The 16,690-nt window shown below is 41.4% G+C and overlaps 1 protein-coding gene across 1 annotated transcript in view; it reads right to left on the bottom strand.

Moving 5' to 3' along the window:
* Positions 1 to 3,744: 3,744 nt before the first annotated feature.
* SLC40A1 (solute carrier family 40 member 1) overlaps positions 3,745 to 16,690 on the bottom strand; it is a 13,461-nt gene continuing 515 nt past the window's right edge. Inside the window, exons 2-8 of the mRNA XM_026033734.1 lie at positions 16,549 to 16,628; positions 12,326 to 12,485; positions 11,614 to 11,729; positions 11,159 to 11,285; positions 7,902 to 8,144; positions 6,137 to 6,799; positions 3,745 to 5,103 (exon numbers count right to left, since the gene is read on the bottom strand). Coding sequence (XP_025889519.1) covers positions 4,784 to 5,103; positions 6,137 to 6,799; positions 7,902 to 8,144; positions 11,159 to 11,285; positions 11,614 to 11,729; positions 12,326 to 12,485; positions 16,549 to 16,628 — 1,709 coding nt within the window. The 3' untranslated portion in view covers positions 3,745 to 4,783. The remainder of the gene's footprint in view (positions 5,104 to 6,136; positions 6,800 to 7,901; positions 8,145 to 11,158; positions 11,286 to 11,613; positions 11,730 to 12,325; positions 12,486 to 16,548; positions 16,629 to 16,690) is intronic.

Raw genomic sequence — 16,690 nt, forward strand, 5'->3', positions numbered from 1 at the left:
AGCTCCTGTTTAAATCAGCAGGCTCTGGACGGCTAAAGGAGATCAAAGAAGCAGACTGCATAGGAGATGTATATGCATAACGTAGGCTGGCTCTGTGCCCTACTGAGGCATGTAAGCATTTTGGAAAATAACTTCTGCAAGTCTGTCTAATGAAAATAAGGGCCAGGCTTCTATGACCAAAATAACTTGAAAGAAAGATTAATATTTCTAACTGCCAGACTAAAAAATAATGAGACTTTTTTTTTTTCCTTAAAGAAGGCTCTTCACTAGAATAATATGGGCATTAATCAAAACACATCATTTTGAATCTTTAGTGCTTATGTTCGCAAGCRTGAGATCATATATGATTCTCATCCTCCTTAACATCCTCAGATATTGTTATCATGTCACCTCTCAGTCTTTATAGGATCCTAATTCTTTAGCTTGYCTTACAGCCATATTTTCTTGACTTCTGATTGCAAGCATCTGGTGTCTGTCCATTTTTTTCCACTTTACCAATTTGTTGAGGTGATACTGTTGACTAGAGTACAGGCTAGAGGCTTATCACATGCCCGCAGTTTTTACGCTTGTTTCCTAAAGACGGAGGAGTTTTGCAGTCACAGGAGCCTCTGCGCCTCGCACGTCACCATCACATCCTACCAAACCACCCTGCAGTCCGCTAGTGAATTCTGCTGAAATTTGGTGAAAAGGACAGATCTCAAAGACAGGCTTGGTTACTCTTGCTGCTGAAGGAACAATTTATGTTGAGGCTCCAGTATGCTACCAGTGGCTGTCAATATTCTATAGACTGTCCTTGCCATGTCCAAAAGGCACCATGTCTTGTCAGGAATAAACAGCTGTGCTTTCTGAAGCAGTTCCTATCGCAGCAACAGCTGCTCATTTGGCTAACTCCGTTACATCAGTTATGTATCTGTTATATATTTTATTTTGCCAAAAGGAGTGGTGCTCAGGCACCTACAACAGGGTCCAGCATCCGTTCCCCTTCCCTTTGCCAAAGGAGCAGTCTGTCTAGATGTAAGCAGCTTTCTGGGCATTTATGAAGGAAGAAGAGCTCTAACTGCATGTATGAGAACACACGCAGTTTGCTCTGTCAATGTCCACGTAGAACAAGAGTGGAAAGCAGGGGATTTATGTGCTTTTCTTGTCACCAAAGTTGGTAAAAGCTGAACTAGGAAGAAATACTGCCTCGCATGAAGATGAGCTGAAGTGTTTGGATGAAGCACTGTCACACAGCTTGTGCTTTGTCCACACACTTTGCCCATTTTCAAGCTAACTCCTCGTCCACTTTACTTGGCCTTTCAGAGCTAGGAAATGTAGTCTCTCTGTTCAAGCAGAAGCTGGAGCCACAGTCTCACTCCAGCGGCCTAAGACTCCTGTATTTCAAACCTACGATGATTATAGCACAATACTGATTGCAGTAAACACGAGTAGGGGAGAAAAACATGAACATGGGTGATAAGAGGTGCTAGAGAAAGATAGGAATGATATTCCAGCATATTCCCAGAGGAATATGCTGGAACACAGCAGAACACAGGTCAATTTGAGACACATAAGGARGCAATAGCATCCCCCTAGAGCTGGGTTTTACTAAACATGGATCTATTAATTGCATTCTTCTTTAGCAGAAATATCATCTTTACCCTGAATTATTTGGGATTTGCTTGTAATTCTCAAGTATTGTTTGAAAATCACAAAGAGCCCATGACTTGGGATTGACTCAGTAGCATTTGCCAGTTTTCACTCCCCAAAAGCACTAGACATTTTTTGAAATGAGACATTTGTTCGCCACTTGTTTGTCCTTTCTGGCTGTTTCCAGACATTTATTATGGAAAACCTTCACCCTCAGGATCCATCTTCGATGCAGCATACCACAATACACGTGTCCCCACACTGAATAATACAAGACAAATAAATCTTGAAGCAAAGTTATTCAAAAGCTTTATTAACAAGATTAATATATCAATCAATACTATGTCCAGCATAAAGTTGTATAACAAAATATGCTATTCTGGTAAGATTGATAYTTTAGTGTGCACATTTTAAGGGCAATTTACATCCAAATTGGACATCCAAAAAATAAATAAATAGGCCAAAAATGCTTACTTCGCAAAAGTCCTGCTAAGTAAAATTTCAGGCTCCACATTGCTTCAAAGCACTAAGTGTCTGTGTATATGTTAAAGGTATAAACACACATGGGGTGTGTGCTCACGCAGCACAATTTTTGACATCTTTTGACTAGGTCTGAAAAATATACCTGACTTCCAATATAAATGTCTCTATTCCTGTTAAAGCTAAAGACATTCTTGCTACTTCCAATCTTTTAGGATTGTCCTGGCATCAGGTCATGTATTCTTTGCACACACATACCTCTAGCAAGAGTATGCATGCAAAATCTGAAGGACCAGCCCCCTCCTAATGCTACTTTTTTGGCTCGAGATGCAGATGCCAGTATGCACTGAGATTGTGAAAAACAAAGCTACTCTGACCCAAGAATAAGGCTACACTGCTCTTCAGAACAAACTCTACTTTGGGAACATTTGGAAACAGGGTAGGCTCCCACCTGCCAGTAAGGGGCTTCTTGGACGGGCAGCCAGAAAAATGCCTGTGTCCCATGCTACGAGATCAGGCTTCAGGAACAGGGCATTTCTGTAGGCTAGAGAGAGCCCCCCATGAAATGCATTTCCAGCTTTCTCGGATGGACGGGGAATGGTATTTACATGGTGGCATGCAGGTGTTCCTGGAAGTGCAATACAGAGGCACTTACTGACACTAATACTTTTATTTTCAGCAATATTAAAATCTGGTCCCAATTTAGCTAACAGATGTATGGAAACACAACATATTTGGCAAAGCAGAGATTGTCCTAGTGCGCTTCAGAACTCCTTATTGGTTCAATCCTGCTTGCTATCATGGACTGTAGAAGCCACCTTTGGGCAGCTTTATCCTGCAAATCCAGACAGGCTTGCTCTAATACTCTTCTGACATTTAAAATTTTGCTGATAGCAAAATTCCCTTTTCCTGCAGAAGTTGTACTCAGGATTGAGTCAGATTTGAAAGATACTCTACCTATTTCACTATTACAATAATAATAAAAAAAGGAAGCTTGGTCAAAGTATAAACACTTATAAGATCTAATGAAAATATCCCTGAGAGCCTTTCAGTTATGATCACTTTTGGTCTATTAGAGAAAATGGTTATTACATCCAGTTATTGAATACCAAGGGCTACAATGAGGCTGTACTTTGGATTCCCACTCATTCAGTTTCAGCCCCCTCACAAAATATCATGTCTGAGATAGAAACTACTTCTTTTTTGTTGTTTTTTTTTTTACATTCTATTTAGACTATCTTCATTTTTTATTTTTTTTTAATTAGATAACTGGCCTAGATTCAACCCTGGTGTAACGCCATTAATGTCCATGGAGTTGATACGTTTACATTCCAGGGCTGAAGTCTGGCAACATAGATGACTATTCAAGAAAGTACCTAAAATAAAAACTTTAAAAACCTTGGCAACATGTAAAAAATACCTTTTCTTATTCTTCMTTCTTCTAATTTTGCAAACAAACATTTAACAAAGATTTAACTTTAAAAATCATGCTGTCACACCAAAGGAAAACTTGGAATACTGCAAGATTCAACTCCACTGAAAAGCAAAGTGCTTAGAGTAGCTTCCACAAAAGTGCATAAATGGCTAATGACAACAAAAGCACTGGGTTAGTACATGTGCAGGGTCAAATAATGCAAGAACTTCCTGAAATCAAAGGGATAACATTTCTCCATTTCTCTGAAGTTCCTAGAGGGCCACACAGTCCAATGGTGGAGACTGTTCTAGAGGTATCTTAGAATCAACTTAAAGTTGTAAAATCCATCCAACTGTAAAACAAATGCAAGAAATCCACTTTTTCAGATGTGTTTTGCCTGGACTAGTAATCGTTTTCTGCATCAGCTTAGTAAGGTTTCTTAAAGCCATGCCATTTGAAAATAAACCTAAGCTGCTTGTACTCTGAGGCAAAGGCTAAATTAGCCCTTGACTTACCTTTCTGTATCAGTACTCCTGACCTTAGCACTCTCTGCTACAAAACTGAGCAGATCTGGCATTTGAGTTAAAACTGCTATGCTTTACATTATATTACATTAATAGCTTCTACTAAAATGAGGTTATATGCTTTACTTTATGAAGTGCAAAAGCATAATACAATATTTTGTACCTAGAGCTAATCCATTTTGTAAGGAATAGTGAAAAGCTGCACAGATGTTTCTGTAAAGTTAAATCACGGAAGAGGTGTATTTTGGTAAAACACTAGAACAAGTCTRAAATCCCCTTCAGACCTCCAAGAAAGATTTTATCCAGTTTGGTAAAAGAGTAATATGTGGAACAGAACATAACAAAAGGTAAAAGAAAAGACAAAGAGAAAATGGAAAGTGAAGCTTTTCTAGAAGAACCAAGCAAAAACCTAATTTTGCTCAAGGAACAAATATGGACAAAGTGAGTGTGTAAAACTGCCAAACGGTATCATGATGTAGGAGAGGGACAGAAATTCTAGGTTTTTCTGATGAAATTCTTCATCTGTAATTTCTGGGGAGCCTTTCAAATGCCAGCTGTTAAGATCTAACTAGGTTGTCCCTAGTCCAAAACACAATGTGTAGGTTTCACCATAAGATGACTTATTTCTTTTGGGAAGGCTTTCTTAAATATGTATTCAACTCTAGAGAAACACCTTAGACTGCTTTTTGTGACCATTTCTATACATCTAACTGTGATGTACGCGTAGCAAAATTCTTCAGACCGTAGATGTATCAGCAGATGGTGAGCTGTCAGAGACTGCTTTGGGATCAGGAGTGCAACATGCAAAAAGCTGCGTTCCCAAGGTTTTTTGGGCAAATCGGAAGTACATTATGTGACCCATTGCAACAAAAGACACAGAAATAAGCACCAATAAGCCAAAAGCTTCAGGGTTAGGGGCTAAGATGACCATGATGAAGTGCAGCAGATCAAGAAGGTAATTCATGGAGTTTTGGACACCATTGATGATGCCTCTTTCAGATTCCATCACGTTTTCTTGGAGCAGTTGTGTGACAGTCAAATCAAAGGACCAAAGGCCTATGGAGAGAAAAGACAGTTATCCACATTACTGGACTTGTCAGCTCCCGTTACTGGCACACATTTTTGTGAACACTCAGATTTGCCTGAAACAAAGGACAAACTCAGCACTAATCCAGAGAGACCAGCAGAGTTAATAGTAAAGCAAAAACAATAGCTCTTATTTCCTTAAATAATACATGTTACCTTACCTATTATGTGTTGAAGCAAGACATCAATTTCAGTTTTCTCAACTGTCTGTTCCTTATTTAAAGATATCTTATACCTTAAAGCATATTCATAGTAGTAACCATTAATTCTGCATAAGAACATGCTTGAAAAAAGTATATACATTTTAAATGCTTAATTAGAAAGCTTAATGCATAATAACCAAGTATTTTCTTTCACCAAAATTCAGCTGAAGCACTAGAAATTAAAGAGACAAAGGTCTAATGTTCATGAGAATTAGACTTCATTACAGATTCAACTTTTTTCTCTGGTTGAAAATATGCTAGTTTTGATTGTGTGCAAGTCCCTCACAATATTAACGCTCTCATCCAAAGCAAACTATTTGCTTAGTAAGCTGAACTTCCATACTGCTCACAAGTTTCAAATTAAATATTAAAATTAAACACTGCAATTAGACCATTTAATGAATGGATTAAAATGCTAAATTTGAAAGTTATAGTAGCACAGATGTTGCATAMTGTTTCCCTTTAATGAGTAGTTCTATTTAGTTGAGAAGAAAGGGAAACTGAGGTGAGCATTCCCAAAAAAMAAGTTGCATTCTTCTCCAATTGTGGTAACTGTTTTAATGATCCGAAGTACAGTGTGATATTCAAAAAGTTAGAACTGCAGTCTGGATTAGCAATACTACTGTAAAGTCATTTGAACATTAGTGTAATGAATTAAGTCTTAGAAATGCTGTGGAACACTCAAATGCAGCCAACAATTGTAAAAAATCAACTTTGTATTTAGCTGATAAGCTCTGCAAGTGCTAGAATTAAGCACAGTCAGTAAGTCAGATTCCAATGCCAATATACACACTACTTACCAAYTCTAGCAGCAATGACTCCTGCGAACAGGAGACTAACAGAGATCAAAGGCACAGGCTCGGGACTCAACTCCGGGTCACCGTCACCAGGAGCAGACCCGTTTAACAAGGAGGGCATTCCAGTTGCAAAAGCCATTTCAAGCTTCTCTCCCGGAGATGCAATGGTGGGCAAGGGTTCGCTCTCAAACAGCCTGGCACCGATGTCAGCAAAGGGGGACACAGTCAGATCCAGAGGGCTTCCCGGCATGAACACGGAGATGGCGCACAGGATGAGGCAGGCGAACTGGGCCGCCCCGGAAACRAGGCCCGTGCGCACGAGGCCGCACCGGCGGCGCAGCCACGTGAAAGCCACGGTCCCCATGATGCCCGTGACCGCCGAGGCCCCCATGAGGAGGCTGAGCACGGAGCCGCTCAAACCCTGAGTGTACGCGTAGCCTGTAGTGATGCAATCAAAGCCCAGCACAGTCATGTAGAGGAAGGCGAGGCCCATGCCTGCCAGAAACACCGGCTGGTTGTAGTAGGCGACCCATCCATCACGGAACGTGATGAACGGCTCTGCGATCCGCGCGGCGCAGCCGGCCTCCTTGTCCCGCCGTGGCTCGGCGCCGCCGGCATCCTTCTCGACCATGAGCTGCACTCCTTCAGCAGGCTTCACGTCACTCTCTGTGGGCAGAAACGCAGCTGTTAGATGCCTGCCAGGAAAGGGCAAAGTGCAAACTGCAAGACACCCRCACGCTTGTTCACAGTGAACATTCGCCACTGCCGAAGCGCATCGGCTTCCGAGTAGTTGCATGTTCAAGGGTCCTCAACTCCCTTCAGTAAGATCAAGTTTGTCTGTATTTAAACCACAGTTCTGTTTGTTAAATTGGTGGGAAAGGAAGAGGTGATGCTTTTGTCTTGATAGACTTCTTGTGACTGAACGTTCTAAGCAATCTTCCATAAAGAAAATAATGGATATTAGTTAATGCTACTTTGTATTTCAAAGGGTTTTTTTTACGTTTGAATGCACTAACCATGGAAATAGGAATATAGGTTAAGGAAATAAGGGAATACTTAATCCTCTGGCAGTATCTTTTATTATAGCAGAGAAGCTTGCTGAAGCCTACCAAGGCAAAACATGCAAGAAAACCCCAAAATACAAGAAAAACCTTTCCAAACTTGATTTTAGATCATGCTCTTTTATATTAAAGGAGTGGAGGTGGAATTATAGAAGAAAGGCACCACACTTTCACTGTTCATAAACAAATCCAAAGACCAGAGTGGTATTTGGATTAGTTGTATGAATAGAGACTATAAAAATAAATAGAAACTCTACCTATCTTAGCTAGAGTAAAATATTTCACCAAGCCTGCAACTTCCTCAAAGCCTGCAAGTGAAGTGCTGCATGTAACCAGAGACCAGCTAGGAGGAAAAATCCTACACAAATCATTTGCTTGTAGACACTATCTATCAAAGGGCTTTGTTGGCATATTAGATGGGAGATGGATGGATATTCATCAACATCAACCAGCTCTCAACAGGGCAGGATTACTCTAAAGGATCAACTAAGAGGAGAGGATTCATCTTTTAGCTAATTTTATGGGCTAACTCCTAATAGCTGGAGCAAGAAACATTGTTACTTACAGTCCTGGTGTTTTTGACCCAAACTAAAAAGCTGTATCCTCAAAACAGCATCCAAACAAGACAGAAAAACAATTAAGTTTTGCTTTGACCGATGCAGGAAATATACTGTGGTTTTGAACAGCTACTTTAATACTTTCAATACCTTTCTTTACATTCAGCTGTTTCAGTTCTGATTCTTCAACTTTTGAAGATTTGAGAGCCAGAGTAGGGGTTTTCTGATAGACCTTCCAGAGCAGCAAATATTCCACACACATAGACATCAAGTTCCAGCACGAAATGAAGCCACAGCCAATCATTGGGGAGCCAAACGTCATTATCTGCCCAACCGCCATTGGGGCCAAGATATTGGTCAACTGGTCAATTCTTCGTATTGTAGCATTCATGTCTGTCAGGGATGATTTGAGAATATGAAGTTGCTAACAGTTACAGGGAAATATTCATTAGCACAATGAGAACTGCACCTAAACACACATCAAGTTCCTGAGCATATCAAGTCAAGGGAAGACCCCCGACAAGTGACTTCACTTGTAACAGGACTGCAAACTAGAAGCATTTTTGTGTGCTCAATAAGTTTACGAGAAATCATAACGAGAAAGAAAAATCTAAATTTATTAGGATAAACCAGATGTTAGTAAGCTAAATTCCCACTCCTCAAATCTTCCTGGATGAAGGTTTCCAGACTGAGCATGCAGAAATTCCTCCGCTGCAAACCCACTAAGTGAAAATAACCTGCATCACACACTGCTCCTGCATCCAGGTGCCTGACGTACTCCTAAGCTGCTCTGTGGCACTCAAACCCAGGACATGCAGCTCTGGACGCTAATGGGGATCTCGCATGGCAGAACAGATTCTGTAAAGATAGTTTTAGCTCCTGCTGCCTCTCCACTCCTGAGCCATGTACTCCTTAATCTCTTCCATTCATTTCTAATAACTGGTGACCACACAGTAGTCAGCGATAGCAGCAGACCTTTGAAATAGATTTAAGTTTCCTTATTGAGTCCGTCACATTGGCTGCTGGAACTTGTAGGCCTTCTCAGAACATATTGAGCAAAGTTCTTGCTGCCTTCTGTTCTACACTTGTATGTTTATGGTCAAAGCAAGGAGCCCCTTCACAGGGACATGGCTTCCCTTTGCCAAGAGGGGGATTTTTCTACTCACTCCCCAATCTAATGAGCTCCAGAATCTGCTTCAATGCCCAGGCTGCTACAGGTTTCCAATTAATATTGCCATTCTTCTGTCTGATGCTGTTAGTACATCAGGTCCTCACACTGTTTAGAACTATCTCAGTCTTTTTAGGATCCTATTATTAAAAGAGCTTTTAACAAATGAGTGAAATTGTAAACCAGTGTGCATCTGTTCTTTCTGAATCTGGAGTCAATCTAATTGCTCCGCCATTAGAAGATATGTTTAAGTTATTCTGTTTTGAGTTCAAACACTTCACTTAGTTATAAGTTGGAGTCAATGTTTTGCTTTAGAAATTCCAAAAATGAAGGTACATTGAGTTATTTATCTAAGGCTAGCTTGACAGATACACAAGAATCAGTGATTTAAAAGACTAATCAGTGATTACGATTAAAGTGAAAAGGGGAAGTCCAGACAGCTCCTATCAGCTGTCTTAGTCCACCAAGCTAGTTAAGACTCATCTCTGAGGACACTAACAAAGCTAGAAACTAGTATTTGCTGCTATCAATGCATCATTTTATTTTTGCTTTATCTTAAGATGCACAAATTACACTATGATTAAACACACAACCCTATGCCTGCCTGGCAGAGCTTTCGGATTTGCTAAGCTTTTGTTTTCCTCTTTCATACAACGTTGCCTCAGTCCTCAGGAACCTCTTGCCTGGTTTCCAACAGAGAATGGTCACATAACACTGCCCGAAGTCACAGCAGACCCAGGACTGCCTGCCAGGCAGTTCTCTGCAGGTGTGGTCTGTACCTTATCTCATGTGTAGAAGTACAGGGGGTGGGGGATGATTTGCTGAATATGATCTAACACAGGAAGAAAGGTTAATGAGAGCCATTAGAGCCTTAAGGCTTCTAGAGATGGAACTATTTTTTCCACTTGTGATTCATATGTGTAAAGGCATGACCTAGAAAGGCACTGCAAGGTCAAAGTAAAAGCTACAGGGAAAATTTGTGTACTGGGAAATGAGATTGAGACTTCTCTACCCTCTGTTGAGGAAGAGAGAGACTTACTGGAGACTGACCTAATGTAAGAGTCTAAAGCCCAGAACTTAGGCATAAGAATGGAACTTTACGGACAATTTAAGTAGCTTTAAATAAAATATTTCATAAAACTGAAGTGTTGCCTAAGCCTGGAGGCACCTAAACTCCACAAATATCTTGTACTTAAAACTTAGACCCAGAGTTACCTCAGTGAGCTTTGCGTCTTGGCACGGAGGAACTTTACATTGCCTCATCTGTACTTCAAGATCAACTCCTCTAAGGGGGCTCAACTCCTCTTACTGCCTTATATAGACTCCACAGAAGTTGATCAAGGTAGTAATGAAAGACAATGCTTCCACACTGTCTTGTGTGGTAAGCAGAGCAGCAACACAGCCAGGCATTGATCATACATCCCTTTGGAATTAGCCCTGGAAACTCTCCCCGTGAGGTGCAACATGTCCTTGGCCTGTAGAGGATCACAAACCTTCTCACATCCTAGTAGTTATGACCATCTAGCTACAGAACTGGGATGGAAACTCTCTAATGATGCCATTCCACTGGGCAAGAAAGGAAAAAGTAGAAGAAAAAATAYTTAATAAGCCAAGAGAATATTAAGCTTGTAGTCTAATACTAGAGGTATCAAATAACAGATGAGAGTTTTCAGTTCCAACAGAAGGTCAGTATTCACAGCTCTGAGCTAGGCACCTAATGCTGTAGAAGTTAAAACTCCAAATACTCAGCATTTTACATTGGCAGTTTCCTGATCCAGGTACTTAACTGTTCTGGACTGATTCATCCTCTTTGATCTCTATGTAAGGTGCCTGGCTAGGCAACAGTTTTGTTGCATCCCAGAAGCCTAAAAATAAATTATTGCAACACTTGGCCTTAAGTACCTGAARGTTAAATAACCAAGTGTTTAATAGGAAAAGCTATTTGATTTAAGAGCACATATGTTTATCTGGTTGATTAAAAAAAAAGCAGTTTCTCTTTAAGATTAAATGAAGAACAAAAGCTTAGGGTTACCTAACTGCATTGTAATCACAGTCCCAGTAGTTTCTAACCTCAGCAAGTGTAGTCAGGAATAGAAGGGGAAAAAAAACAAAGGTTGCTCCTTTAAGCTTTTTCCTAACAGTACCTAGAAGTGAAGTGCACTGACCTCTGAAATTCTAACCTAACRTCATACTTGTAAAGTAAGGCACTTTAAGGTATTAAAAAGGCAACATATTTCACCTGCCAGTTTGCTTCTGTCTTCCCCTGCAACCACCACAATCCAGTCCCTCTGAATTGTGATCGCTGTGGCAGTGCTGGCCAAATTGGCAATATTTGCTATCGTGATAACCAGGATATAGCACATCGTCTAGAAAAATGGGGGGAAAAAGTTACGGAGTGAGAAAAGTGATGATGGGAGACCTCCACTGCTACATCACACAACCAGAAACTACAGATTTACATTTAACCCCATCCAGTTAAGCATTATTCTTCAAACATGAGGAGTTTTCTTTACCATTCCTGACAGGAAGCAAATCACCCCTCTTTTTGCAATTAGCTTGGATTTTATTTGCCAGTTTTAGTCACAGAAYTGACTAAAAGGACTAGAGTAGAATAAAAAAATCCCTCTTCTTTCTCATACTCCCCCCAAAACTTCCTTCTAGGTAAATTCCTTGTTAACAAGTTTGAGCACTCACAAGAAGCCATCCGTGGTATAAGGTCAAGAGCTGTGTCTTAAACAAGAAGATAACCATCAGGATAACACCGCACAGGATGACAGACACATTCTGCACGACCAGGGATGTCTGGGCCACTGTGTCAAATCAAAGAGAAGAGCAACAATAATGAATGCAAGAATGACCAATCTATAAGCTTACAGAAAGAGCAGTTAAAGAACAAAGACTTTGTAAATATTTTTAGCTTCCTAGTTGTTTCCTTCCCTCAGTGCCCCTCCCTTCCCCAAAAATGGAGGTGTCATTTTAGACTTTGTTTTTAATCATCCATTGTCTCAGAGTCAATATCATGTCTAATGTGACTTTGCACCTTTTAGGGTTTATGCCCAAGTAGGCTTTTTCTGAGCCATCGAAGCAAACTGCTTGAATTATTTCTTTTAAAACAATAAAAACAAGAGTTGGTCTAAGTCTCTGAAATTTACTTTTCATGTGTCATTGAGTAATACCATTACGTAACTCTTGAAAAGAGAAAGCGTATGAAGAACTTGATGCCATCCCATTTACACAACAGGCTAGAGGATATGTATTAAAAATAGGTATCATTCTGAAGCAAAATCATTTGTTTAAGGGCCTGAGCTAGCCCAGTTCTTACTTGATTTGATGTATTCAATACCTTTGTCTTTTGACATTAGTTTGATCCAGCCTTAAGGAAACAGCCTGTGCTAGCCATGCTAACCTTTGAGCCTGGAGTTCTTGTCCACCCAGTCTCCAATGAGGGCTCCCAGGAGCAGAACTGATCCCGCCACAACCAGCCCRTAGACTGCAGTCAGGAGCAAGCTGTTCCCGTAAAGTTCAACCAGGAACACGGAGACAGCGAAATGCCACATACGATCTCCCTTTAAAAATAAAGTACACACACAGCATTACTATTTGCACCTTGCAAGAAAGCAATAGAGACCTAGTGGGCTATTTTACTAATGCCTTGAAAAACATCTGAATTAACCAAGTGTTGGGTTTGTTGCACATGTGGGGTTTTTTAAACCATAAACTATATCCTCCTCTCCGGTTTAACCAAGTATCACTGTGATCATCTGCTCCAGTTAAGCAGTATATTACAGCTTATGCATTGCATCAAATTCCACATATATCCTATATTATTATAGAAGTCTGTTGCCAGCCACTTCCAACAAGATCCAGAGAAAACTTCAATTCTCTAGCACTGACTACCAAATAGATACCACAAGATATCAATTATCATTAGTATACTTTATATCAATTTTATATTTATATCAATTATCATTAGTATACTTTAATACTTTGATGATAGTGACTTGTCCTTAGATGGGCGAATGTTAAAGCAATTTTAAAAAACAAAAGTTAGTCAAGAGTCAGAATTCAGTAAAACAACAAAGCACAAATACAGGTAGATCAAGGAAGGTGCTGCCCTAAGCCTCTTTTTGGTCAGGTCTTTGAAAACAATGAATGTGAACTTTTTAACCATGGTAAACAATGGTGTATTACTAAGAGGCAGAATATCAAAACTAGTTTATACTTCACCTACCACTGCACTGTTCCTTTGACTGTACATTTTTCCATATTCTGATACATTTCTGACTCTTTGGCTGATGCAGCTAGCGAGATGTCTAAACAAAGTAACTTTCATACYGTTTAAAGTATTTCTTTGTTACCGAAGAGATCTAGGAATGTCATTTAACAACCATSTCGGTGACGCTGTCATATGACTGGAGTCATTATCTCACTGTATTTTTAAGCATGTTGCAAGCGCTCTACAGAAAAGGCTTTACTTAATCAATAACAAAGCAGATAAAGGGAACGCTGTTCTAGGGCAGAGGATATGCTTAACAAGGGCCCCCGATCTTAAGTCTCCTACAGACCAAATATGAAACTGTTCCCTTCCTTCACCTTAAGTAATTGCTGTGTAATGCAGCAATTACAAGTATTTAAGGACCTTTGAAACATGTAGTACCTGAACAGTTGGAGTGGTCACATCAAAGCACTTTTATAAGAGCAAATAACAAATTTGGCATACGGATTAAAAGAGCTATCAGGATGCATAAAAATCATGCTATTTGAAGAGTTAAGGCTACTGCAAGCATAATTCAAAGAAAAGTTTTTAACGTGGTAGTAGTATACATGCTTAAAGAACGTGGCTTTTAACATTTACTGAAGTATTCTGAAGGCCGTTTCCTCAAAYATTGCAAAGTAGGAACACCTGCACTGTCTCCTTAACTGTGGACATAGAAATAATTGTGTCCCAATTATAAATAAAATTTCACTTTTTAAAGCTTAAAGCAGCATCTCATTGCTTTGTATGGTTTAAGACAAAACCAATGAAAGAACGCAAACATGAGCAGAATTGACTTCATTATTTAGGAGAGGGCAAATCTAACTTTACTCTTCCAAGCATCTTTCAAATTTTACACTTGCATTCTACAGTTAAGGGTACAGAAAGAACATGAAAGAACAGAAAACTTCAAGACTATCATTCACTTAAGCTTAATATGACTTAAGCTATTTCTTCCCTAAATTCAATTTACAATGTATGCTTAGCCTTAGGCAGGCTTTATGTTTGAAAAATCATCTTCTAAAACATATTTCTCATTAGGAAAACCTTGTGAGTTTTTCCCTTATGCATACATGYTTCAGTTATTGAATTCTGTTAGGAATGAAAGAGAAATCTTAAGAAGTTGAGTGTGCAAAAGCCAGCGACAGTCACTACTGTTGGACTGAGAAGCCCAATCCTACTTGAGACCTACAGGATGATTCTCTTGACTTCAGTGAGATTGTGATTTTGCTACAGGACTCATTTAAGGAASCTGTAAGCTCTGTTTAACCTCATCCAAATTATTTACCCAGAGAACTTTGATCAGGCCAATCTACACAGGCAGCTTTRGGAATAATCAAGGCTGTTTCAACCTGGAAGCAAGTTGCAAAAATTTAAAAAAGTCAGAGAGTAAGATAAGTTAGTGCCAGAGAAAAAACATTCAATCATTAGCAGTTATAAACCTGATACAAAATTTCAAAGTAAAATTCACTGAGATATCAATAGCAAATATCTCTCTACAGCAGGCAAAGCCTTGATTATACATACTTGATCCTACTTTAAGATGACTCCATATAGGGATATTTAAACTTCTTGTAATGAACAACTATAGCTGTTTAGCCTAACCATGCTTGTAAAGGCAGTCTTTAGTTCTCTGTTACAACCATCCTTACAGCCTCTCAGGTTAAGTGTACACAGTCCCAGCCCAGCACTGAAGCCAAGAAGCCAAGCAGTAGCCAGGCTGCTGCCTGATGAAAGGCTTCCTGGGTATCTTCAGTGGCAGAGATAAGCTGGGAAGCTGCAATACTTATATGACTAATTACTAGTGCAGACAACAACTAGGAGAACAGCTTCACTTGGCTCAATCGCCACTGTGGAGCAATAGATAGGAATAAGTTATATATGTGAAGCAACTGCATGAAGTCTGGGGCACCCGTTGAGCAAAGCCATCCTGCCCACATACGGGCACTGTCACTGATCAAGAGCCTAAGACAGCCTAGACTTTGCTCAAATTTGAGCATCTGAGACATGAGATTTAATCTTTCAACTTCTGTCTGTATCTGGGAGTGGCCTGGCAACACGGAAGTTGATCAARTTCTCTCATCAACAGAGAAGATATGTTTTCGTTAGCTTTTATTTTGGACACTGACATTTTAGAGCAAGGCTCCCGTAATTTCAGTTCTGGAAGCGCTGGTTGGTTGCCTGCGGAAAACTGTTCTTGTTAGCACACACATTCAGGCTACGAGAACATCAAAGCCCAGGAGATGAAGACGGCGCAGTCCTGCAGCCAGTTCTGTCGCAACAGGCCACGCTGCTCTCCCTTGGGCGGCTCGAGACAGCCGCTCAGCACGAGAGCGGCCCACAGGGAGCCGGGAGCGGTTCCCGGTGCCGCGGAGAGCGCAGCGGGCACCCTGCAGCMTGCCCTCCTGCACGTGCGCTGTAGTTTTCACCTGACTCGGTGGCCCTTGCACAGGCATTTGAGCAATCCCAGCTTGGAGCTCTGCTGGTGCTGGCCAGCAGGGAGCCGGGACAGCCAGGTAAGCAGTTTGGCCCTTGTATTGACAGAACAAACAGCTGCAGGTAACAACCCTGGACTCTAACTGCAAACCAAACATCACCCGACCCCCTGATTTAAATTAATAATTGCTAAAAATATTGCGCTTGGGTAAACAAGTGTTGGATGTCCCTCCAAGCCTTGCTTCCTCCATTAACAGGAGCATCAAGGCAACCTTTTAGATGAGGGAAAGCAGGGCACTGCCAGCAGGTTAGTGCTCTAACTGTCCATCAGCAGTAGGCTCGGTGCTACACAGAGTACTCATTAAAACAGTCCAAATCCAGCACTAAAAGAAACTTGGCACTTTTTTTGAGCCTAGCTATTTATAGCAAATCAAGAGTATATTACATGATTATTCATCTTTTAGTTCAGTATTAGTCTATCATTTTACTATAATGAAGAGAAACAGTTTTTTTTTTTTTTTTTTAATGGCCTGAGCGAGTGAGGGGAGCTGCTGCACGAGTTCCTTCCACCTCCAAGCGTGTCCGAGGGCGCTCTGCCGGGACAGACCCCCGGGACGCTCTCGGCCCGCGCGGGAGGGCAGCGGCAGGACGCCGCGGGCTGCAAACGCCGTTTCCCCGTGCAAGGGGGAACACACAAACCCTCCCAGGCGCGTGTGGCAACGCAGCGCGCGCCTTTCCCAAGGCACCAGTCGGGGCCGTGCCCTGTTCCTCTCGCTGCGCTCACCCTGGGGCGCATCCCAGGGGCTCCGTGCAGCCGGGTAAGGCACCGGACCCGCGCAGTGCGCTATTTCCAGGGAATGCAGAGCGCAGCTCAGGCTGCAAACGCGGCGGGTCCCTGCGGGGCCGGGCCGGGGCGAGGCGCGCGCCGCGCTACTCACCCAGGTGGAGAGCCCGTGGCCCAGGTAGAGCAGGAACTTGGCGGAGGCCAGGTAGCCGAGCAGGGCGCCTGCGGGAGACACAAGCAGAGCGGCTCAGCCGGGCGCGGCCCAGCCGGGCGCGCCCCCGCGCCGCCGGCCCCGC

This window comes from Nothoprocta perdicaria, unplaced genomic scaffold (assembly GCF_003342845.1).
Source record: "Nothoprocta perdicaria isolate Ctin4 unplaced genomic scaffold, notPer1 scaffold_132, whole genome shotgun sequence".
Lineage (NCBI taxonomy): Eukaryota > Metazoa > Chordata > Aves > Tinamiformes > Tinamidae > Nothoprocta > Nothoprocta perdicaria.